The sequence below is a fragment of the Vombatus ursinus genome, unplaced genomic scaffold (genome assembly GCF_900497805.2).
Source record: "Vombatus ursinus unplaced genomic scaffold, bare-nosed wombat genome assembly UNPS02014812.1, whole genome shotgun sequence".
NCBI lineage: Eukaryota > Metazoa > Chordata > Mammalia > Diprotodontia > Vombatidae > Vombatus > Vombatus ursinus.
This window is the reverse complement of record NW_020954590.1, coordinates 46,021,956-46,049,108: the sequence shown is the minus strand read 5'-3', so window position 1 is coordinate 46,049,108 and position 27,153 is coordinate 46,021,956. Positions and strand designations below refer to the sequence as shown.

General features: G+C 38.1%; 1 protein-coding gene across 1 annotated transcript in view; it reads right to left on the bottom strand.

The window, feature by feature from the left end:
* Positions 1 to 27,153, bottom strand: part of LOC114053942 (myomesin-1-like) — a 158,884-nt gene that overhangs the window by 69,142 nt on the left and 62,589 nt on the right. The window contains exons 11-14 of the mRNA XM_027877082.1: positions 22,688 to 22,829; positions 16,387 to 16,586; positions 15,053 to 15,109; positions 3,783 to 3,907 (exon numbers count right to left, since the gene is read on the bottom strand). Of these exons, the coding sequence (XP_027732883.1) occupies positions 3,783 to 3,907; positions 15,053 to 15,109; positions 16,387 to 16,586; positions 22,688 to 22,829 (524 nt within the window). The remainder of the gene's footprint in view (positions 1 to 3,782; positions 3,908 to 15,052; positions 15,110 to 16,386; positions 16,587 to 22,687; positions 22,830 to 27,153) is intronic.

Genomic DNA, 27,153 nt, shown 5'->3' with positions numbered 1-27,153 from the left:
TGGCTTCACCTTTGGCATCCAACCTTTTCCACCATTCCCTAAGATAGACAAACCGTTTGCTCCTGTCAGACCAGCCTCATAGCTATCTTGGGACACCTTGAGTAGTAAGATGTGAGCGTCCCCCAAACCTGCCATGCTCATTCCTGCCCCTGTTCCTTTGCTATTACTTCTCCATGACTGCAATTACCATAAAGAAATAGCTCCCAAAAGGGGATGAAATAGTATAGAAAATGTTAGCGAATGTTTGTGGAATTGAATTGAAATTGGAGAAAACACTGTACAAACTCCAGAAGTTTACAATCCCTTTGAGGAGACATTTCCCAAGCTTGTTCTCTATAGGAATACCCTGAGAGCTACAATCTTGGGCTGGGGACAGGATTTGGGGGAGTGGATAGCATCACCCAGCAGCCATTGACACTCAGTCCTGATTCGTCTGAGATTTTTGGAATTTCTTTAGGATTGTAGTTCTTGTATGAAAATATTTTTTATTACCAACCCTGACCTAAGCATCAGTGCACAGGTGTGCATGTAGGTTGTATAGGTGTACCTAGGCACACACTAATCTCTCAAAAAATGAATGTTTTATTTCTCATTTTAAAAGTTTGTATTTTTAAGGTAAAGTTTGGTTATTTTTAAAAATTGAGTTTAGTTAAATTCCATTTTCTTTGTTTGAGCAATAAAAATAATGGACTTTATGATTGCATTTCTATAAATGTTCACTTTCTTAAAATAACAAAATTTCCTGAATGTACACCCTAATGAAATGTTCCATGTATATCTATACGCTGGAAGGCAGTTAGTCAACAAGTCAACAAGCATTTATTAAACACCTACCATGTACAAGGCACTGTGTTAAGCACTGAGCATATCAAGAAAGGCAAAAACAAAAACAATAAAATAGAGCTTTTTGAGAATAATAGAAACAACATAAGTGGAAAAAAAACAAAAACAAATTTGAAAATTGCATGATTAAAATGTCCAAAGTTGGCCCCAAAGAATAGATGAGAAAGCGTACTTCACTCACTTCATTACAGAGGTGGAGAACTACAGATGTGGAACTCTGCATACCCTGTTATAGTTGGTTAATGTGTTGGTTAGTTTTTTTTCCCCTTTCTTTTTTATTATTGATTACAAGGAATGGTTCATAGGGTAAGGGATGAGGGAGGACATATTCAAAAATTCATGTGATGTAAAAACAAAAGATAGTATTAGTAATCTAATAAAAAAAGCAAGATGAAAAGTACTAGATGAAATACTACGTGTCATGTGAAGTTATGTCCTCAAATTAATCCTATATTTCTCAACTAAAGCTCTACTTCAATGCCTCAGTTGTGGCCTGGAGGTGGCCCTAGGTTTTTGAATGCTATGCTAATGAAGTACGAGATTTGGTAGGTCTGAACAAGCCATCAAGTCTGGCATACAGTTGGTACTTAATAAATGCTCATTGAATCAAGTCTGGGAACTGTGCTGGACTAGGTGTCTATTATCTGAGAACCTACCTAATTAAATTTGGACAAACTTTTCATTAGAAAATTGACCATCACATAATAAATCTTTTTGGCCACTGCAATGCACAGAGACACTTCCTAAGGCATGAAGGAGTTGCAATCTGCAGTGGCAAAGGGAGTACCTAAATGAAATCATGGCTCCTTGAAGTATTGGAGGAATCCTATGTTATTCTTACTTTATCCTTATACTTCAAAGCATAGTTCTTGTAATGAGTCTTAACTTTTCTTACTTTTCCCCATTTTCCCCACTCCTACCCCTACCACCTTTGAATGCCACTGGCTGCCCTTCCCTATACCAATTAGTCACAATGATGAAATGAACTATTATTTATCTCAATCTTTTTTTCCAAAGGCCGTCTGTCAGAACAAGCGATTACTCCTAGACATTCCTAACCATAATTCCAACTCATCTATGCTTTTCTTTAATTTCTGTTTCTTGCACTCCTCAATCTTTTTCTAATTGTCATCAGAAAGTGCCTTAGCTGACTTTTTTTCTTTCATTCAGCATGGCCAGCTTCTTCTTGATGATATCTACAGAAAGAGAACAGTCACAGCCTCACCATACTGGCTGTTGTAAGAAGAGGCCAGAGAACAAGAGGCCAGAGAACTGTTATTTACCTCACTCTTCTTTCTCAAAGGCTGCCTATCAAAGCAAGAGATTATCCCCAGCCATTGCTAACCCTAACCCCAACTCATCTATACACATTTGTATCAGAGCCCACATTTTTTACCTCCTCCACTGAGTAACTTTTCCCCAGCAACTGCCATTACTAGAACATTTCCAGTATAGTCAATAGTCTTCCCAGGATCACACAGTCATTATCCTCCATCTCTTCCTGTTTCACCTCTGCTCCAACTTCCAACCTTGGAAGTCATTTACCTGCCTCTTTTGTTACTTGCTCCTAGCCCCCTGATCTGGACCATGTCACATAGGACATGTTTCAGTGATGGGGGCTACTAGGGAAATATTTCCCAGGGTCTCTGAGGTTGCACCAGCAGTAGACATGTCTCCTACATCTGTTGTGACCCAACTATCAGGATAAGCCACAGACTAGTTTATCCCATTTCTCATTGGGAATAGATATCCTATTGGATGAAGTAGAGGGATTCATCCAGGAACTCACGGGAACTTTTGAAACAACTTTGTGCTGGGAAATTTCTGGTTATCATTTTCACTAGCTTGTTGTTGTTTGGTAGTTTCAGGTATGTCCAACTCTTTTGTAGCTTTAGAATTAATGGTAAGAATTATATTAGCAATTTGTCTTTGTATCCCCAATACCTACCACAGTACCCTACATGTGGGTGGAGCTCATTAAATGCTTCTTGAATCACATTGTATTATATTGTATTTATATTTTTATGATGAGGAAAGACATTTTCCATGTGCTTATTATAATGAGGATAGAAGTTTTCCATATGCTTATTCTGTGTTCTGGTGCTTATTAAATTTCTCTTCCTTTCTCTTGAACAGAATTTATTATTTATTCACTAGGGTTTTAACCTGCCAATCATCCCATCACAGCTTTTTTTAAAAACAGATTTTATATAGAAACTTGGGGAGTGCTCTTAATATTTCTGATGGAGAAAACTGGACAGTGATTGTCCTAGAATTTCTTTAAAAAGCATAATTTAGAAGAAGCTAAGTCACTAAGTAATAGTACTTAGTGACTGAGTAGATTTGTATGTAGGTGAGCAGGAATAAGTAAAGCAACTTCTCCATGGTCACAGCAAATACATTTCAAGACCAAGATTCAAATCCAGGTTTCTTGACTCCCAAGTCAAAGGTCTTTCCATTACAACTCCTGTGCCTCTGATCTCATTAACGTTGGGCTCTAATCTAGAGAGCTAACCAACCACAGACAACAAAAGAACAAGTTTTATAGTTGGAGATTTAAATGAATAAATTAGAGAGGGGAAGGATATAGTTTAATTTCCATTTCTCCCTATAGCTCCTAGAATCATGTTGGGCACGAAGTATATATGAGTCTGTGTCATGCTTATTTAGCTAAACTAAACATTGTTTTAACCCTAATTCTGTATTCCTTTTTGCTCATCTATTATTACTGATATAGATTCAATCACCCAAAGTCTATGGCAGAAGAGTTAAAAATATACAGATCTAAGGAAAGACAGACAAGGGGAAAGCCAATGAAAGGCTTTGCCAGGCAGCTAATGGCCTGTGAGACAATGAAAACCCTGAGGTTTGGAAAACTCTTTCCTTAGGGAAAGCCTTAGGAAATATCATTAGGGTAAAGATTGACACTGCAGCTTTACCTTTTCCACAAAGTACATAATGCCTTCGTGACCACGCTGACCAGGTGGCTTCCAGCTAAGTACAACATAACTTCTGGTGGCTTCTGTCACAGAGAGGTCAGTAGGTGGCCCGGGAACAACACCCTCTGAAGAACAAAAACAAAACTGACATGAATAGAAGGGCTCCACATCCTGGAGGATACCAGTGTTCCCAAGAGGTTACAGGGTGCTTCCAAAGAACAATCCACTTTTCCCTGTAGAATCCACCTTAGCTTCATAATCCTTCTGTATGAGTCATTCATTTAGTGAACACATATTTATGAAGCACTCATCTTGGCTATAGCTTTATACTGTGGAAGATACAAAAAAGTATGTGAAACAGGATCTCCTCCTTAGGGAGCTTACAGGAGAGGCAATCCACTTCTTTCTTATTTATAAGAATGCTTGGGCATTTTGTAACCCTGGTTCATGATAAGAATAGTATCAGCTATATAGACAAATAATTTCGATTTTCAGTGACTATAAGCTCCTTGAGGGCAGGCATAGGGCTTCCTCTTGTCTTTGTATCTCTAGACTCAGTGCCTATCACATAATGGATACATAGCAAATGCTCCTTGATTCACAAATGTATTTGATTAGATTTCTTTATACTGAGCTAGAATTTTCCCATGAAAATCCATCTCTCTAAACCCAGTCTGATTAGAAAGATGAGAGTCACATATGCACATGATAAATTGAATAATAAGAGAAGGCAATATATAATAGGTGGCAGATGAGACAGGTAGGTAACACCTTGGATAGAGTGAAGGGCCTAGAGTCAGGCAGATATGAGTTTAAATCTGGCTTCAGATATTTGCTAGCTATGTGACCCTGGGCAAGTCACTTAACTGCTATCTGCCTCAGTTTCCTTATCTGTAAAATGGGGATTGTAAGAGATGATCTCTGAGGATCTCTCAGGAGTGAAGCTTCCTCAAAGAGTTAATTGTTTCTTATTCTGTTGAGACATTTGCAGCTGGTTGATCTTGTAAAGAAACATGCTTTTCAACACATCCTGTACTTTACCAGACCCCCCCCCCCTTCCCAAACTGCTTACTCTTGCAAAAACTTCCTGCCTTTCCTTGTCTCCAGGCAGGTTTGTGAAACTGTCTTTGTTCTCTGTTGCTGGGGTAGAATTTCCGGGAATAGATTGTGCCCTCAGGGCTTGCACCAATGAGCTGAGAGGAAGGGGGTTAGGGAGGAGTAGCTGGGGTTAGGGTCTATATCATCTTTCTTTGCTGAGCACACCCTTGCACTCTTCCACCAGAGCCATTTCAGGTGGACAGAGGGTGCCCTTTCTCGAGAAGGCTAATAAAGAAATCTTTCTCTTTGCTACATCTGAGTCTCCAGAATTTATTGGTAAGAGTCTTCATGTCCCACACAGGGATCATAATAGCACTACCTTCCAGGATTGTTGTGAGGATGAGATAATATCTATAAAGCGTTTTTCCAGCCTTAAATGCTACAGAAATGCTAGCTATTATTAAATGAGTAGAGCAGAAAATAAGCACCATATAAGTTTGGAGGAATGGAAAAATCACTGTGGACTTGAGGGTTCAGGGAAAGATTAGAGCTTTATAGATTTAAAGCTAGAAAGGACCCTAGAGGCCATTGAATACAAATGCCTCATTTTATAGATAAAGAACTGAAGCAACTAACCAGAAGTCACACATGCAGTAAATTGCAGAGCTGGGATTTGAACCTGGGCCTTTTGACTCCAGTATTCTTTCTGCTTCATAAAGAAAGCTGAACTCACCCTTTGTACCAGAGAACTATTCCTTTGCAGACTGGCCATGTCTTTAATTATTTCCTGCCCTTGCAAGAAGTTTATCATCAATCGTTTTGTTTTGTTTTGTTGTTCAGTCTTTTCAGTAATGCTCAATTCTTTGTAACCCCATTTGGAGTTTTCTTGGCAAAGATACTGGAGTGTTTTACCATTTCCTTCTCCAGCTCATTTTATTAGATAAGGAAACTGAGGCAAACAGAGCTAAGTGACTTGTCCAGGTCCACACAGCTAGTAAGTGTCTGAGGCCATATCTGAACTAAAGGAGATGAATCTTCCTGACTCCAGGCCCGGCACTCAATCCACTGTACCACCTAGCTGCCTGAATTAATCAAGTAATAAGCATGTATTAAACTCCTGTGATGGGCCAGGCACAATGCTAAGGATTTATAGACAAAAGTTAAACAGTCACTACTCTCAAGAACCTTACATTTAAATGGGGAGTGGGGAAGAGGAAACACAAACACACACACGCACACACACACACACATGTCCATAGTATATGCAGAATAAAGATGAAAGAGTCTGGAAAGCATCTGGGAGCAGGAGAAGAAGCTTTCTGGCTCTGGCCCCAAGTTTTCTCTGTATAAAGGTCTCCTTGTTGCTCACGTCTCATTTGGGTTCTCCTAACTGCCTTGCTTTCCTTGCTCTTCAGGTTACTATGAATTTCCTGGTTCCTGATGATCATCTCCAGTCTCTGACCCACTGTCCTCTGGAAAATCTCTTTATATTTCTAGTTTCCTCATTGGATGACTCTTTGTACTATTGCTATGTTGAGAACACAGTCCATTGTGCCCTTTGACTCTTGCTCACCTATTGCATACTGGCTGGACTACTCACCTGGCTTCCCAGCTTTACCAGTTTCTAAGTACTTTCACACTCCTGATTCCCACAAATATTTCCCACTTCTACCCTGTTTCTACCAGTCCTTTCTTTCACCTTGAGCCTTCTAAGTCCACTACCACCCATATTCCCTGCACTGCCATTGGGTTTCAGAGAAGAGCTAGGATTTAAATATGTGGGGAGGAAGGAGAAGGAATTCCAGGGATAAGAACAGGATGGTCAAAGTCCAAGACCTGGGAATTAGCAAGACATATTTGGAGGACAGTGTGATGGAATGATTGTCCTAATGCCTAGGAAATTATTCAGATAGAACAGTCGTCATTTTTCTGAGCACAGAATGGATCTATCTTCTATCTATCTATCTGTCTGTCTGTCTGTCTAGTAACAGTAACAGCTAACATTTATGTATGCAAAGTGTTTTATATATATTATCTCCTTGGATTCTCACAACAATCCTGTGAGATAAGTGCTATTATTATGCCCATCTTGGAGTTAAAGAAACTGAGGCTGAGAATTTAATTGACTTGTTCAAAGTCATACAACTAACAACCTGTATATCGGTAGCTATATCCATATCTATTTGTCTGTCTACAGTTATATATAATACTGATGAGGTAGCCCTCCTTAGGATAAGCTATTGTGACATTTTAATATTTGAAAAGAATAGTATTCATGAACTAAAATTTTCCCATTGCCTGAGTCCTTCACTTACAGAAGTTACAATGCTTGTTTCACAGTTGATGCTTGATAAATGTTTGCTTGCTTGATTGATTAGGGATATGCATTTCTCATTTCTACGAATCAGGTACCCTTCCATTAATTAATGTCACTCTCTAAATACCTTGAGAACATACTCATACAATGATACATCAAATTATTACTCTATTGAATTATGCAAAGAGCATGAAAACCTTAATATTGCCTCCCTTGATGACAAGCATTAGTTTGCCTGTCAATATAAGGAAGAGGCAGGCACTGGGGTGAATTTAGCTCAGTAACAATGACCTTCCGAAGAACACCAGCAAATGCTATTTATACAGCCATTCAGTAATTTTCATTTACCAATACTTGCTTGACAGATACATAGATGGACAGTTACTTTATTAAGATCAATCTAAAATGGATACATCAGGTTAAGAATGCACATAAGAAAAATAATTTGGTTCCCAATTCAACATGATGGCCTGGGGTTTCCATTATTTGATCTTAAATAGTGATAGTGAATGAATTATTTGTCTATGACTGTATGGCGACACATGAAACAGAAAAATTTTAAATTGTCCTCAGTACTATATACCCTCCTTCTATTTCTGCTGTAACAGTGGCAACATTGCATAAAAAAGAACAGGGAGTGTAAAAAGTCACCCACTTTTTAGACCATTCATAAAAAAATAATTTAACTTGTGGTGATCTATATGTGGGATCTTTATCCAAAGACCAACAAGCACATGTGATATTAAAGGAATTAAATCATTTCAGTATTGAAACTCTCTCTTGAAAAGAAACCAACTAAAAGAAATATACAAGGCCAAAGCCATTGCCAAGAGATAAGTGGTCAAAGAATATCAGCCAACAGTTTTCTAATGAACTATAAACAACCATATGAAAGAATGCTCCAGATCACTAATAATAAAAGAAATACAAATCAAAACGATTCTGAAATTTCACCTCACACCCAGAAAATTGGCAAAGGTGACAGAAGATGGGAATAGTTCATGTTGAAGAGATTGTGGAAAGATAGACACTCTAATGTATTGTTGGTGGAGCTGTGAATTAATACAACCATTCTGAAAAGAAATCTGGAACTATGCAAATAAAGTGACCAGAAGGTCTATGCCCTTTGACCCAGAGATTCTACTGTTAGGTAAATACCCTCCAAGTAAGTAATTTACTTGTAAAAGAAAGGCCTCCTACACACAAAATATTTATAGCGGCACTTTTTTTGAGGTAGCAAAGAAGTAGAAACAAAGAAGATGCCCATCAATTGGGGAATGATTAAACAAATTGTGGTAAATGAATGTAATGGCCCTTTGCTATGCAGTAAGAAATGATAAATATGATTAATACACAGAAGCATGGAAAGATCTACCTGAACTGATGCAGAATGAAGTAAGCAGAACCAGAAAACAATATATACAATGTAAATGGAAAGAATAGCTACAAAATAATAAAAAATAAATGGTGCAAAATTTCAAAGAGCAAGCTTAAATTAACCCAAAGAAAAGACATAAGAAAACATCTCCTCCTATTGCTTTGCAAAGGTGGCAGGATAGGGGTGAGGGTCTCTATAGGTATGGAATATTGCAAATATTGTCGGATTATTTCAATGGATTATTCAGCTGTGCTCCTTTCCTCCCCTCTTCATCTTTTTCTTTTAAAAAATTATGTGCTTTATAGGATGACTCTTTGGGAGGAATAAAAAAGAAGAATACAAGGGGAAATTTGTGGAACATAAAAATGAAAGATATCAATAAAGTTTATTTTGCAGAAAAAGAAATCAAAAGAGATACAAAAGTCACAACCAGATGGGATATGACCTATAGGCCATATAAAGAAGGTGGCAGAATTAGTTTCATCATGCATCCCAGGACAAGTGTAATATGGCACAGTAGCAATCTCCCCAGTAATGGTACAGTGCTTTGTTCACAGGCTACTGGCGTGAGAATGAAAGAATTAAAGCAGCATAGACAGTGGTTGGAAGGGGGTCACTTGCAACATGCTAGACAGAAGTTTCACATTAAATTCAAGATGCAGGAATTTTTGGAGAAGGGGTGGAATGAGAAGAGGAGAAGAAAAAGATAAAAACAGAAAGTAAAAGAAAAATGGATGTAGAATCAGGGGCCTTTCCCTGGACTATATTTCACTCCCATTAGAGTTAGCATTTGACTTCTTATTCCTGCTAAGGCTAGTACTTTCAGATATGGTAGTAATGGCACCTTTTAGACAATTCAGCTTTACCATTTCAGCATTCTTATACCAGGCAAATCCTCAACAGTCTTTCTGTTCCTTAGCTTGCCCTGCTGTGCTGATGAGAGAGTGAAAGGAGTGAAGATAAGTAGACTTACAGCCTCCCAGGACTAAAAATCTGGGAGGAGAGAGTTTTAGGAAATGGGTGATGGAGTGCCTGCTGCTTATTTTAACTCTTTGTTTACTTTTCATTTGGTTTTGAGTAAAAGAATTTTTACCCTACTATGAAATAGTGTGCTTAATTCTGGCTTAATTGAAGATATTTAATGGGGAAATGGGGAAGATGAGCAGTAGCTCTGAATAGAGAATGGGCCCAAACAGGTACTGGGAACTTGAATATGGCAGAGGAGGCAAGAAACATTTTTTTTCGTGAGACACTTGGTTATCATGATGAGCATAAACAAAAAGTCTATTATGCAGATAATTGCAGGTTATATGCCATCTACTATAGAGGATGAAGAGGTAGAGAAATTCTATAAAGAATTAAATACAGTGGACAAAGCACCAGCCCTGGAATCAGGAGGACCTGAGTTCAAATCCAAACTCAGACACGTAGTACTTACTAGCTGTGTGACCCTGGGCAAGTCACTTAACCCCAATTGCCTCACCAAAAAAAAAAAAAAAAAGAATTAAATACAACTTCCAAGTTAAATCACCATATACTTTTTAAGTTCATTGACTTGAATGAAAAGGTGAGACAATAAAAATATGTTGGGAACTGTGGTTCAGGATTCAGAGTGAAATAAGTGAATCCATCTACATCTTCTCATTCTTTGTGATTTGTATACTTGTTCTTCCACAAATGCTCCATAGAGAATCCACCCAATATTCTGGATGCCTTCCTCTAAGGCTTGCTACATTTCTTGAATATAAGTGGAGTGTCTAGGCGTCCATCCATTATCACCTGCTCTCATTGGTCCATTTCCTTTTCTGATCATACATTTCCTCAGCAATATCCCCATGTGACTGTTTGAGTATAAGACATCATTGTTTATCAGTTAGGGAATGGCTGAACAAGTTGTGGTATATCATTGTGATGTAATATTATTGTGCTATAAGAAATGATGAAGGGGATGGTCTCAGAAAAACCTGGGAAGACTTAAATGCAATGATGCAAAGTGAAATGAGCAGAACCAGGAGAATACTGAACACAGTAATAGCAATATTGTATGATGATCAACTGTGAATGACTTAGATATTCTTAGCAATATAAGGATCCAAGACAACTCCAAAGGACTCATGATGAAAAATGCTATCATTCAGAGAGAGAACTGATGAACTTTAAGTGCAGATTGAAGCATACTTTTTTCATTTACTTTTTCCTTGCCTTTTTTTTTGCAACGTGGCTACTATGGAAATATGTTTTACATGAATTTCCATGTATAATTGATATCATATTGCTTGCCTTCTCAATAGGTGGAGGAGGGGCTGGGGAAAAGAGAGAATTTGGAACTCAAAATTTTTTAAATTAATGTTAATTTTTTAAAAATAACAGTATTGGTCATCATTGGAAATATTCTGAGGAAGGATGGGTTTGGAGGGAGATATGAGTTCCACCGGGGACATGATGGATTTGGGAGGCAATGTGGCATTGCAAAAAGTTTGCTGACTCTGGACCTGCATTCAAATTGAGACTGATGCTTACTACATTTATGATCTTGGACAATTAATACCAGCCATGCATTTCCCCATTTTTCTTTACGTCATTCACAACTTTGATTCCTTGGAAATTATAGTGCTCTAAGATTCACAAGACATGTGTGATGACAGTGCTGTGAATCTTTGGTGATCATATAATTCCTTGTTTTATACTTTATTTGACTTAGTAATCAGAGAGCTGTTGAACAGAAGTTCCTCTGTGGTTGTGTTTATCAAGGAATCTCATATAACCTTAGCATATAAATAAGAGATTCCTTACTGGAAGACATTGCTTAAGACTGCATCTTACTCAGCTGACTAAAATAATAGTGAACAAACTGTTAACACAGAGAAATATTGTATTTTGCATACGATTTTCCTCAGCAGACTATATCTTTATAGTTGCTTGATAAAGATGAAGTCTGCTGAGGAAAATCATATGCAAAAGCCTGCATATCCCTTCTCACTCTCATTGAGCATACTTGTGTGTAATGCATCCTTATAAAGATTTTATAAATATGAGAAAGTAGGTATATGGGGTGGGCGTTATTGATGTTTTCTCCCTCCTTTTTAATTTTAGTCAATAGCAACGATGGTTTTTAAAATATTTTTTGACATCCAAGATATCTTGTAAAGTGATACTTAATGGATTTCCTTCGTGGACTTGGTCTAGTCCCAGCTTTGTCTTCCTAAGTGCTGTTTTTCCTTTTTCCTATGGCACATTGGACATTGAGGTATTAGAATCAAAATAAGGTGGTTTCTCCATCACTGATGATGAAAATAGAATGTTAGAGAAATATTGGCAAACTTCCTCCACTTTCTAACTATTTGTCATCTCCCTGCTCTCTGGATGATATGGTTTATTTGAGTCCTCACAGTAATTTTAAAAAATTTTTTCCCTTTCTTTTGCTGTTTCAGAAGACAATACTCCTCATAATCTTCTAGAATCTTCTGTAGTGCTTTATGAATAAGTTTGGATTCTAAAGTGGGTGTTGTCTTTGGCAGTCGTTCTCTCTCTATTTTGCAAAGAGATAAAGTAATTGCTAACTAATGAGATTTCTGGACTCTTTAAGTCTCCTTGTTGTGGTAACTGTTTTATTTTGGTTATACTTTGGTTGTCATGAAGGTCGATATCTTTGCCTTTTGCGTGTCCCAGGTTTTGGCACTGATATTTTGACTATCAGCTTTGAAGCTGTTACAGTTTCACAGTGGAAAATATGGCTCAGGCTTGAGGAAAAAAAATGAAGCCAAAGGCCTGTAAGTTACTCAGAAGTTTCATGCCTATATATGATGAATAAAATGGAATGAGAAATTGCTAGAAAAGTCACAAAATTGACAAAATAAATTGACTATATTATGAGAGACAGGAAATGACTGATCACCTATATGAAAGTCATTTATGAATCAGCCATCTGCATACAGTTAAATCACCAGCTTGTTAGAACGGAGATCAAAATCACCAGCAACACTGGGTTAGAATGCAAACTTATTTGCAAAACCTTACGGAGAAAGATGGTGAAAGATTATGAGCCATATCACCTCATCAAATAGTGAAAAGGTTTATAGGAAGAAAAAGAATTTACAGAAAGCTTAGTATGAGGTTGATCTAATTGGTCCAGATTATCCCAAAAGCATTCAAAGATAAAACTGGAAAGACAATACATAGAAAAAAAAATGGAAAAAAATCTGTCAACATTTCTGGAACAAATTATTTGCTGCATCAGTGATAGTAGAACCCCCACATGTAGACTGATATATCTCTTTACCCTCCAATGTACTATACAAAGAAGTAGAAATTACCCTAAGTACAACGAAAATAGAAAGAACAAGTAGACTAGATTAGACAGAAGAGGACCATGCTGGAGGTGACATAATTTTGAGGGCTCCGAAATGTTATTAATTCTCAGGATTTTTGAAAAGATGGAAGATATTAAATGATTCAAAAAATTACAGATGATATTGCTACCCAAAGGAGGGAATTAAGAGGATAGACCATAAATTAAATGATTCTGACCCATATGCTTATTTTCTCATGTCCACAAAAGCTTTGTGAAGATATAGATATATAAGACATTCATAACTGATATTCCACAGGAGACTGCATCTTTATGGTCACACAACTGACTGAAAGACAGCAAATATATGTTCCCACAGTACTTATTTTTTTGTTGTTGCTAACTATAAAATAATATTTGATTTGGTGGAACATAGTGTTGCTTTAAAGACTTTCTTCAAACAGGCTGCAGATAGATAAATATCTTTATAGATAGATAGGTAGCATGGTGGCGCAGTGGATAGAGCTCTGGATCTGGAGTTAGGATGACCTGAGTTCAAATCCAGACATACACTTGCTGGCTGTGTGACCTGGGCAAGTCATTTAACCTGTCTGCCTCAGTTTCCTCATCTGTAAAATGGGAATAATAATAGGTCCTACATCCCAGGGTTATTGTAAGGATAAAATGAGATATTTGTAAAGCACTTTGCAAACCTTAAAGTACTAGTTACATTATGATCAATAGATAATTTAAGATTCCTTCATGGATGTAAGATAAGAGATAACTTTGTCCAATGGTCCTCTAATTATTAACACTGAAAAGACATAAAATAAGAAAATGTGTCCCTTTCCTCGAGGAGCTCATGTGCTCCTGAGGCAAAACAACTTGTACACAAGTAAAGATGAGGTGTACACAAAGTAATGTCAAGAGGGAGACAGTGCTAATTACTATGGAAATCAGGAAAATCTTCCTATGGCAGGAAGCAGCTAAGCTGCACTTTGAAGGAAGCTAGGGTATCAATAAGGCAGAGATAAGAAGGGAGAGTATTCAACAAAGGCACAGCAATGGGAAAAAGAATGTTAAGTTCAGGAACAGTTAACAGGTCAGTTTTACTAGAATACAGCATGCAGAAGCAGAGTAACATGAAGTAAAACTGGAAAAGTAGGCAGGAACCAGACAGCAAAAGGCTTTAGATGCTATCGTGAAGCGTGCATTTTACCCTAGAGGTAATAGGAAGTTATTAGAGGTTTTTCAGTGGGGAGTAATATAGGCAGATCTGTTTTTTTTTATATCAATTGATTAACTGTACGGAGGATGCATCAGAAAGGGAGAGAAACTAGGTTACTGCTCCAGTCTAGCTAATGAGAACCTGAACTAGAGTAAAGGCAATGTGTATGGAGCCAAGTGGATTATAGGATAGTGATGCTATGAAAGTAGTATCACCAAGATTTAGCAACTGGTTAGCTATGAGGTTTGAGGAAGAAGAAAGAGTCAAGGGTAACTTCATGGAGGTGAATCGATATGACCAGAAGAAAGACTGTCAGCAAAAGGGGAAGTTTGGATTCAGTCAATTAGTCAACTAGCATTTATTAAATGCCTATTATTTCAAGAACTCATAGTCTACTGGGAGAGACAACATGCAAATAACTATATAAGAATAAGGTAGATTGATATGAAATGATATGACACAATATGATAAATGCGGGTGTCGTCTCAGAGGGAAGGCGCTGAGATTAAAGGGGATTGGAAAGGGTTTTTTGTAGCAGGTAAGACTTTGGCTGAGACTTGAAGGACTCCAGAGAGGAAGGATGGGTTTGGAGGGAGATATGAGTTCCACCGGGGACATGATGGATTTGGGAGGCAATGTGGCATTGCAAAAAGTTTGCTGACTCTGGACCTGCACTCAAATTGAGACTGATGCTTACTACATTTATGATCTTGGACAATTAATTCACTTAAATATCTTGAGTCTCAATTTTCTTCATCTGTAAAATAAAAGAAATTAGACTAGATGGCCTCGGAGTGCCTTCCAGCGATACCTACAAAAACATCTTAATTTTGGATAGAGCAACAGCCCTGGAGTCAGGAAGACCTTAGTTCAAATCTGGCCTCTGACACTTATTATCTGTGTGACCTTGGGCAAGTCACTTAACCCCAACTGTCCCCTCTCCCCCTGCCAAAAAAACAAAAACAAAAAACCTAAACATCTTAATTTGTTGCTATAAACCTTTGGAAATCATGGCCTTTACCTGCAGGTTCCTCTTCAGTGACAATGATCTGTCCAGTCCAGGGTGCAGAAGGTTGACCTAAAGGAACCAAAAACTGAAAATTAGAAACGGCTCCATAATGAAGACTGGCTGCTGTTGCACAATCACCTCAACTATTTTTACCATGTGGGTGACTCATTTGGTCAATCTGATTAAGGAACTATTGATTTTCCTTCCCCACCTTTCACCCCCAAATTGTGACTAGTTCAGTCATTCCACACAATGTTCAATGGATCTCTTCTATGTGAAAGCCTCATGTTTGTAAAGAAAGCAGAAATTGGAAAATAGCTAAGATACCTCACTTGCCTTCTAAGAGCTTAATCTGGGAAAGGCAGTTAGATCTGAGCTCAAGTAAATGGCCAAATGGATGATTTCCAATAATGTTGCCCTTGTGTTTTATATGTCTATATGTAAATATGTAAATATAGATATGTGGAGCTAAGTGGCACAATAAAGAGTGCTGGACCTGGAGTCAGGAAAAGCTGAATTCATATCTGGCTTCAGACATTTACTAGCTATGTGACCCTAGGCAAATTACTACTTCTATCTGCCTTAGTCTCCTCATCTGTAAAATGAGGATGACAATATCTTATCTCCCCAACATTTATTTCCCAATGTGAAGATTTAATGAGAAAGTATTTGTAAAGTACTTTGCAAACCTTAAAACTCTATATAAATGCTATCTATCTATCTACTTATCTATCTATTTATCTATCATCATCATCATTATTATTGGTATGCCATAGTTCAATGTCTCCCCAACCTGTGGGAGGCTAGGTGTGCTCTTTTCAAACAAACTTGGGGGCAGGATTTATGTACTAAGGCTTTATTTAATATTAAGGTTTAGCATATAAACAATAGAAATGTTTTTGATAGCTAAAACCAAATGGCCTCCTAATTTTCAAAACTGTTTTGCTTGGAAATTAGGAAGAGCTATGGGTGGGACTTTTGCCTCAAAGAGGCTACTTCAAGGTAAAGAATTTCTCTGTTAAAAAACAAACAAACAAACAAACCCAACACTTATTTTTGGAATGTGCTATTATGATCATCAGAAATAGTTTTCAGGTCCTTGGATTCCATATCTTTGCAGCAAAGTTAACAAAATAAAACTTTCAAATGCAAACAAAACCAAATTTCATGAGAATGGGGAAGTCAGTGAACTGCAAGATTTCTTGGACGTGAATTTGTCTGGAAAAGATGTCTTACTCCTACCTCCCTCTAGTGGATGTGTGGAGGAATGAACACAAATACAACCTCTTGTGGGCCATTGAGTTTGTTAAATCTCTGCCTTAAGGAACATGCTTAAAGATGCTTACTTTTAAACCTGGCTCTATCTACGGGGTCCAGTGCTGCCACAGGCTCAGAAACGCGAGATGGGTTGCTTATTCCAGTTTTGTTCACAGCTCGGACACGAAATATGTAAGAACGACCTTCAATTAATCCAGTGACTGGGAAGCGAGCAAATTTGACGGGTGTGTCATTGCATTGGGACCAGATGTCTGTGCCTACCTCACATCTGAAGAAAAGAGAGCAAGGATTATGAGGAATCAACAGAAAGTGGGAGTGGCAGCCCAGGTCTGAGGCTGTAGACTGCTGCCTGCAGTCTGGGGCTCGATCTCCAGTGACCTGTCTAGCAGCAGCACGTAATGGCATCATCTACCCAAACAATCCAGATAAACAGAGAGGTCAGGCATCTTATGACTACTGCCACTATGGCCTTCAGCTGTGTCCTCGCTTCTTTAACAAGGAGAAGGAAATTTGAGTTGATTCAGTGTCCATTCAAGTCCTCTCTGAACTCCTTCCCAGAAGACCTTTTGTTCTGTGCCACCTACATGTTATGATTTGGGAGGCTGAGGCAGTCAGCAAGATTGAGGTACCTGTGTAGGAGAGGCCTAGGGAGCAAAGGAGGGGAATGTGACCATACATAGCTCCAGGTAGGCTCTGGCATTGCCTTACCAGGAGCATCTGAGAAGAGCAAAGCAGAGCAAAGGAAGTATGGATCAGTGGGAAAGACACTAAAGACTTTCATAACCTAGCCCCATCCTCTTTTCCAGTTTTCTTACATACCCCATCCCTAATACACTTAGAGCCAGTGACATTGGCCTCTTTGCTGTTTCTGGAGTAAGACACTCCATCTCCTGACTCAGGGTGTTTTCTTTGGCTGTCCCCTATGCCTGGAATACTCTTCGTCCTCATCCTTGCCTCCTGGCTTCTTTCAAGTCCCAGCTAAAATCCCACCTTCTATAGGGAGCTCTTCCTGATCCCTTTAAATCTGGGGTGGGGAGCCTGCGGCCTCCAGGTCACATGTGTGGCCTTCTAGGTCCTCAAGTGTGGCCTTTTGACTGAGTTCAAGTTTTAAGGAACAAATCCTTTTATTAAGGACATTTGTTCTGTGAAGTCTGGATTCAGTCAAAGGGCTGCACTTGAGGACCTAGAGGGCCACTTGTGGCCTCAAGGCCAAAGGTTCCCCACCCCTGCTCTAAATTCTAGTGACTTCCCTCTGCTGATTATCTCTAATTTATCCTGCATACAGCTTGTTTGTACATAGTTGTTTGCATGTTGTCTCCCCCATTAGATTGTGAGCCTCTTAAGGGCAGAGACTGTCTTTTGCCTTTCTTTGTATCGAGGCACTTAGCACAATGCTTAGCTCAAAGCAGGTGCTTAATAAATGCTTATTGATGAACTGGAGCTGGAATCAGAGGATCCAAGTTCAAATTAGACATGACCTTATGCAAATCATTTGACCTCTCTGGGCTTCAGTTTCTTTATTTATGATAGAGTAGCAGATTTCTGAAGTCCTTTACAATTCTATGACCATGTTTCCAAATAACTCTCCACCACCACCATGATACTTTAAGTTGTACTACTAGTATTTATTCCTTTATATTTATCATTGTCCTTTCCGTGTTCCTTCAAAGGTAGATAAATACTTTGAGTCCCTAACACTTTAGTGAGCTTGAAATTATTAAATAGTATTTCTCTGGAGAAAAGAAGGAATAGTATGAGGACCCCGGGTATAGAAAAGTCTAAGCAAAGGGAAGGCTAGGGAACCAAATATAAAATAGACCTATTTCACAATTTTGGTTGAATAACAATCTTTTAGAATATTCAATATCAGATTTAAGTATGCAGTATCAGTATTATTGGGTGTTACTTCTCTGGCAACAGTAGTCAGACAAAACATTTCCAACCCACACCTAACAGCTTTTGTTCTTGTTATTCAGTATTGCAGTCATGTCTAACTCTTCATGACCCCATTTGGGGCTTTCTTGGCAAAGATACTGGAGTGGTTTGCCTTTTCCTTCTCCAGCTCATTTTATAGATGAGGAAACTGAAGCAGACAGGGTTGACTTGCCAGGGTCACATAGCCAGTAAGTGTCTGAGGCCAGATTTGAACTCAGGAAGAGGAACCTTCCTGATTCCAGCCCTGCCCTCTATCCACGTCGCTATCTAGCTGCCCATAGTGGGGGAAGAATAGTTGTTATTTGTGATCCCTTCCGGTTTTAGCTCCTGTGATGCTTATTCTAAGCCAGGCCATAACAAGGCTAATCTAGTAATTCAGCTTTGGGTGTTAAAATACGATAATAGGCATGGGTTGTACCACAATTGCCGTTGTGTTAAAACTCTTCTTCTTCCCTGGCTCCCTGATTCCCTCTTCCTTCTAGTCAATATAGTATAAGTAGCCATTATAAAGGGGATAATAGCAGGAAATAAAATTATAAAGGGGAACCTGGAAGTCACAAACTGTCCCAAAGATCAGAGCATAATTTACAAGTTATATCATATATTAACCAAAATTCACATCCTGATAGTATGTGCTGAATCAGCAGAAACCATCTAGGTGCTGCTGTCAGGGTTCTGGTTCTATGATATGTAAGTTCCAGACAAATTCCAGACTTCTACAGCTCCAGACCAACAAAACAGCAAGAAGGTTCTGATAACTTTGAGATAACCTTGAAATTTTACTGATAACTTTGAAATGATTTGGATATGTGAGATGAGTTGGAGAAGAAAATGACAGAGCACTCCAGTATCTTTGCCAAGAAAATCCCCAATAGGGTCACGAAGAGTTGAATCTGACTGAAATCACTTCGCAACAACAGCAAATGAACTAAATCCCCCCAAAACCTTATAAAAACGAGATCTCAAACTCCTTTCCCCTCCCCACGGACTCCTCCATTTCCATTGGGTCCATGCTGCCTAGTGCTATCAATTCTAATCCATGGCAGTGTGAGTGATATTCTCTGCCTCCTCCCTTCCCCATCCTCTTCCTCAAACTGCCTGCCTTCCTTCACCATCCCATCCCCCTCGCCCACCACCTGCCTCTATATCCCTTTCACAGTTTCTCTCCATACCTTCTATGTTTAAAGTGTGATTGCCATCCCTCTTCCCACTGCCAATCATGGTCTTTCCCAGATAGTATCCAAATAACTGGGTGTGCCTGCTCCCATTTCGTAATTTTGTATATTATCAATTTGCCATTAAAGCCAACTTTACCAGGAAAAGGTTAGAGGATTGATTTTTAAAGTATCCTCCTCTGTATCTCCAGAATCAGCACAGCAGACGGCTAGATCAGGAAGACATTTTCCAGAGGGCAGCAAGAGCTGAGGTATAGCTTCTGATCACCATTCCCCTTCTGCCTCTTTATGCCTCAGAGGGCAAAGTAGTCAAACAACTTCCCTCCCTGTTTAAGGAACCAACCCATCACACGCCATTGGAGCCAAGACCTGTTATAGAAAGCACCAGGTGGGGCTGCCAGAGAAGCGAAAGAATAGGGGGTAGGGGCGAAAAGAAAAAGTTCTTGGCCAGCCCATGTCAGGGTGTGAGTATGGGCTCTCAATCTCTCAACAGGCATAGTGGGGCTGGCCACCCCTCCTCAACGACAGCCAACATCTTACTACAATCCCTGTGACAATTTCCTGCTCCTCCCTGAAAGGAAAAGGAAAGAGAACCCAGTCTTATCCCAAAGAGGACACCAGTCATAAAAACCAGACTCTAGGAGTAAGGAGAGGCCCAGAGACTGGAGGATGATGAGTAGAAGGGAATTCCTGGCTAGAGATAGCTGTAAAGGCCAAGAAGATGCTGTGACTAAGGTAGCAGGAAGACAGTATGTATATAATATCCCCAATTCATTAAGTTAAAAGTTGGCAATTACCGATGAAGTCAGGCCAAAGGTTGCTAATACACAGTCCCTGCTCTGTATGAGAGGTTCTTAATTAACTACAATTAACTAACTTAACTAATTTAACTAACTTAATTGTACGTAGGTCCATAGGTTTCAGTGATGGCAGCACTTTTTGCACATTAAAATAAAGATAGCATTTTATTTCCTTAGTATAAACCATGACATATTCCCTACATTCCTAGTAAAAAAAATGCCTGAATAATTATGGCTCTTAAAATTGCAAAAAGAGAGAAAAACAATCTTGTTAGTTCTAAGAATCCAGTTCTGCCATCTACATGAATCAAATTAATTAGATCATTTTTCAGGTCTTCACTCGCCCTGCATAAACACAGCTATTGTAAGATATAAGGTCTATTAATAAACTTAAAGATATCTAAGCATTTTAGATAGTAGCAGTTTAACACTAACATATTTCCCCCCTTGGGGTCAAATTAATAGCACGTATTGTATCATGTATAGGGTTTTTTTTTTTTAGCAACTATATAGTAATTATATTTAAACTACATGCATAATATGAATATAGATTTATGTGCTTACTAAACTGAGATACAGAGAGGTTAGTGCCTTTCCATAGCCACATAGCAAATAATCCAGTTCTTCTGACACCCAATCCAGACATTTAATTTTCAAAATGGCTGCAATGAAATGTACAGATTTATAGAATGCTTGCTAAATTATATGTGCAGATGATGATATGCGATTGGATGGGCAGCCCACTGAGTTGGCCTATCAGTACACATGTCTTGGACATACACTACAGATTGACAAACAGCTGGGTCCAGAACTGAAAAGGAGGAAAAGGGTGGTTTAGATTTCATCTGGGAAAGTACACAGCTCTCTCAACGACTCCAAACTGCTCCCTGAAACAAAAGCCCATCCTTTTGAATCAATATTATCCTGGGAATGTAATATGGATATGAAACATGGAAGACTACGCTATCTAAAATCAAAACTGAGGGTCACTTGAAGGATACTAGAGAGACCATGGATGTGAAGTAGCAATTTATTATCGATAATGACCTTGTGTAAAATATAATATCCAAGAGATGTCTGATCAAAAAAAGGAAGCAGGCTAAGCATGTAGCAATAGTGAATAATGGGGGGGGGCAGCTAGGTGGCACAGTGGATAGAGCACTGGCCCTGGAGTCAGGAGGACCTGAGTTCAAATCCAGCCTCAGACATTCACTGGCTGTGTGACTCTAGGCAAGTCACTTACCCCAATTGCCTCACCCCAAAAAAAAATAGTGAATAATGAAGAGCTTGTGAGCTACATTGGCACACGTAGAATGTTTAAAAAATAAAAAAATAAAAATTAAAAGACCTCAAGGAAGGCCTCCAGCATGTTGAATGGATTATTTCTTGCGGATTTATGGGAGGATGTGAATAAAGGTCACATAGGATGAGGACTTATGGATGGTTTATAATTGGCACTCTTTGAAGAGAGTATCTACACAGATGAGACCACTGATCTATTAAAGCATGGGTTCTTGGCCTCTTCTTGTGTCATGAACCTCTTTAGCAGTCTGGCGAAGCCTATGGACCCCATCTCAGAATAATTTTTTAAAATTCACAATTTAAAGAAATACTAAATTTCAGTTAAAGGTCTGTGAAAATAAGGATATATGTATCTGTGCATATGTGTGTATACATAAGATATGTATGTATATATTTCTCATCTAAATTCATGGATCCCCTTGAAATCTATCTATAGACCATGGCAGCTAGGTGGTACAGTATGTCTTGAACCCTCGGAGTCAGGAAGATGTCATTTCAAATCTTGCCTCAGGTGTTCTCTAACAAGGTGGCGCAGTGGATAGAGTGCTGGACCTGGAGACAGGAATATGTAAGCACAGGTACAGCCTCAGACACTTACTAGCTGTGTCACCCTGGGCAAGTCACTTGACCTCTGTCTGCCTCAGTTTCCTCAGTTTTAAAATGAGGATAATAATAGCACCTACCTCCCAAGGCTGTTGTGAGAATAAGATGAGACGATAGTCATAAAATGCTTTACAAATCTTAAAGGCACTTAAAATACCATATAAATACTATTATTACCATTGTTATTAATTATTATTATTATTATTGCTATATGACCCAGGGCAAGTCATTTAACCTCTCTGTACCTCAGTTTTCTTGTCTATAAAATAGGAGTAATAGCACCAACCTCACCAAGCTCAAATAAGTTAACATGTTAGCTAGCATTATCAACCCCAGGTTAAAACCTTTGTGTTCAAATATTGAAGTAATTTGAATTGGGAATCAGAGTCAAAGTCTGTCTTTATAAAGCTTGACACCGGATGTTTATGTGACCAAGAGGTAGTCAAATAAAAATGCTTCACATGCAGATGGTATAACCAATTAAACATGACTCTTCCTGCCTCCCCAAGTCCTTCAAAAGACTATACATGACTTCATACTGAACACTGACTTACTTGTCAATGAAATAGCCCAGGATTGGGCTCCCTCCATCTACAGCAGGCTGTTTCCAAGAGATGATGACATAATCTTTGTTGGCATCTAAGCAGACCACATCTAAGGGGGAAGCAGGAGCTCCTGCAATCTCAGCATCAGCATCTATATAGGAAAGGACATCATTTTTGTTAAAGTTCTCTCTAGGTTACTCTAAATCTAACTAAAAGCATTAATTACAGCTAGGTCCATTAATATGAATAATGAAGCCCCTGAAGCGTCACATTATTCTAACTCATACTACATATATCCACTGGAACGGAACCAATGACCATATTTTACATAATTATAGGACAAATTCAAATAATAATGACAATAATAATAACAGCTAACATTTATATAGTATTTACTATACGCCAGGCACTGTGCTGAGCGCTTTACAATTATTATCTCATTTGATCCTCACAACAAACCTGGGAGGTAGGTGTTATTATTATCCCCATTTTACAGGTGAGGAAACTTTAGGCAAGCAGATTAAATGACTTGCCCAGGATCACACAGCTAATAAGTGTCTGAGGCTGGATTTGAACTCAGGTCTTCCTGACTCCAGACTCATTGTACTACTTAGCTGCCTCTATATATGACCACTTCAGGGGAGTCATTATCCATACTAATTGAAAGCTATCTGTAGTCAAAATGTTTCTTTTAATTACGGGTATTTTAATGCATTAACACATATACTGAAATTTCTTGTCCACATCCTGTCATATCAAGTTTTAGCCTTTTAGCCTTTTTACCTACAGTGGAGAGCATCCCTAAGTAAGAGCTTTTACTCTTCCTTTCCTAGGAAGAAATGCTTGCTTTAAATCAATTTAAATCAATTCTTTCTTATAATCAATGTTATATTTCTTATAACCTTATATCTTGTAATCTCTCTTATAATCAATCAATAAACAAGCATTTATTAATCATCTACTGTGTGCCATGTAGTGGGGTTACAAAGACAAGAATGAAATGGTCCCTGCCCTCAAGGATCTTTCATTCTGTCAGCAGAAACATGTATATATACACATATATATTGTATGTATATATATGTTATATTGTATGCACATACACATATTATATGTATATATTGTACTGTATGCACATACATATATTCAGAATATGTAAGGTATAGAAACATAGAAACAACAAGCTGAAGGTGGCTCTTTTCACCCAAGCCTTGCCATCCAAGAAGCTTATTTTAATACTTAAATGAGCTATGAGCACGGAGACGATGCCTCGTCTCCAATTATATTTGAGATTTGCTGCATCTGAAAGAGTTACTGTATGGTCAACCTTTTGACAAGTTTCTTTGAACCTAACCAGCCTGGTTCTTATAAAACGGACCATAACCAGGCCATAATTGAAGTCTTTCCACCTTGGCAAAGCCCACCAAATATTGTGGTTTTCTGGAATAACATTCAGTGCCTTATAGTTACTGCTGTACTATAACAAGGTACTGGTGTAGGACTTCAGTGGAATCCAGGAAGCATTCCAGTTAATGAAAGGAATTCCCATTGGTCAATACAAGTCGAGGCATGCCCCAGAGTTGGACAGTTTTGTGATTTTGAAAACTCAGATGATAGGAATTTTTAAAAAGGCAACTAAAACAAATAACCCTACTTTGCCTTCTGGAAGCATATGCAAACCAGGCTCTTGAACCCTGGAGTTTTGCCCATCCCTAAGGCTGACATTTTGATTTTGGAAGATAAAGGAAAATATATTTGCTGAAATAAAATGTTTCCAAGCCAAGCATGGTTAAGACAGGAGTTCTTAAGCAATACCAACATCCGAGTTTATCTGATCTGATGATAGTAAAAGTCTAGGACTGCACAAGGGCCTGTGACTGTTTATGAAATAGGATACTCCTGCATAGGGGCTTACTCAGTGCTGTGAGTCCTGGCTCAGTTGAGACTGTAAGCTAAGATTGTGTTTTCAGGAGAAGAGGAAATAGAAATGAAATCTTTGTAATCTTTCCAAAGAATCTATTCAAAAAGCTTTAAGACTTCAAGTCATGGCTTCTCCAAGGGCCAGAAGCTCTTTTGCCAATGCCAATGATATTTGGTCATTCCCTTTTCAAGCTACAAGGAGCTAAGACACCAAGAAGCCACACACTGGAAGGAGAACAACATTAGCTAAGCAAACATTTTCTTTTCCTCAGATCTCTTTGCATCTGAGAGACTTTTTCTAAGTTGGGAAAATGTTTGATAACAATTCAGAAATATTCAAACCACAGGATATTAGAGAGGGTTCTAGTGGAAAGATAGCAACATAGAAAATTAGGAAAAAAATAAATTCAACTTCTAGGCAGCAACTTGCCACTTCCTAATCATGTGACCGCGGGCAAATTGCTTACCTTCTCTGAGACTTAGTCCCCTCATCCGTAAAGTAAGGAAGATGAGCTCTAAGATCCCTCCCATCTCTGAAAGTCTGTGATCTAGTCCAACCCCATCATCTTACACGTGAAGAAAATAAAGCCCAGAGAAGCTAAATGATTCATTCAAATTTTCAAATCAAGTTAATGGCAGAATCAGATCTGAAACCTCTATCTCTTTCCTCCCAGTTCTTTGCTTTTTTCCCCCCATCTTTCAGTATCATTCTAAGTTCAATACATCAGTATTCTAGTGCTTTGCCTAAAGATGGTAGGCATACCACAAAAACCTGTCAAATGGATGAATTCAATCCATTTCATAGGAGATATGGTGCCTCTCCCTAGCTACTACATAATGAAGACCTGGAGTCAAGTCTTGCCTCTAACACACACTGGCCAAGTGTCCCAGAGCAAAACTCAAACTCTCAGTGCTTAAGTAGAGAAGTCCATCCGGCAGCCCACTTCAGGTCTAGAAACCTTTAATGTAACCAGCTCCTTAAATTCAAAATCACCAGATCCGTGGCTTCTCTTTGTGTGTCTGTACACACACACTCTCACATTCATTCACACTCTAACATACCTTCTCTTCCCACATCCAATGTACATGCTGCCCTCCTGGGATAAGTCCTCCTCTCTCATTTATCATTTTTCTTCAGTATAATCAAGTGCTAATGTAAAGTTTCTCCAACAAACACCCTTGTTGTTCCTCTCTATCTCAAAAGCAAAGGCACAATACCCATTTACACACTCTAATATATACTCAGTTATACACACTAATACTATTTAATTCATTTTTATCTCAAATACCCTGTAATTATAAGACAAATTATATATATTATATTAGGAGCTAACAATATTTTTGTAGGTAAGCTCAAAAATGAGTAATTTGACCATAAGAGTACTGAGGTACTAACGGCATATTTTAGATTTCAGCTAATTATACATAAATGCACATAGTTGAAATATTTGCAATTCAGATAACTTTACTCTCCATGAAAATATAAAAATGATCATCTGAGACACAAAATATCTATTTTTTTTCACTTTAATATTCTGATTTGAAAAGTTGACAATTTGTATTGGTAAAGGGAGTTTCTTCACCTGGGAATTACACCAATTAAATTACAGATCCAATTTATAACCTTTTCCATAATATTTCTTGCCCAGGGAATGAGCCAGGACTTGTCCCAGTCAAATTTCTCAAGGTTAAGGCTATAGTTAGATAACTGTGATAGTAGTGGAGTTTAAATAAACTGCCAGAAAATAACCTCCCTGCAAATGTGATAGTTCTTAATACCATAGATTGGGAGTATACATTCCTCATAAGGGAGAGCTATTCTTTCCTAAAATTTTGAGATTGCTGGAGGGTGGAGTAAGGATTGTTAAATTCTAGATTCCTAATGTTACCACAGTCAGAAAGCCAAGTCAATTGATCTGTGGAATAGAAAGACATTAATAATTGCCAAAAGCACCAACAATATAGATGCAGATATAGATATAGATGATGTAGATATATCTATATTGATATAGATATAGGTATAGATTTAGATTATATATATAATAGATATTGATATAGGTATAGGTGTTGATATAGATACAGATCTAGATCCATAGATAGGTATAGATATAGATTATAAAGATATGATAGATATGGATATAGGTATAGTTATAGATTCAGATCTATAGATACAGATGATATAGATATAGTTATATCTACATTGATATAGATGTAAGTATGGATATAGATTTTATAAATATGATAGATATGGATATACATGTAGATACAAATACAGTTATAGATGCAAAATAGATACAGATGATATAGATAGTATAGATAGGCTTCTGGGTTAAAGTTGCTATGGAGTTGACTAATTTGACAATAGGGGCAGGTGAATAGTAGTTAAGATAAGTACCCACAAAGTTTATAAGGGTTAAAATTGCATCAATAATAACAGTATAGGAGAAACATTTCAAGTGGAAGAATTGGGTAATGAGGAACAATGTAAATTAAGGATTCTAATTCTATTTCACTATAGCATGTCCAATTATTATGTCTATTACTAATTATTATTATTA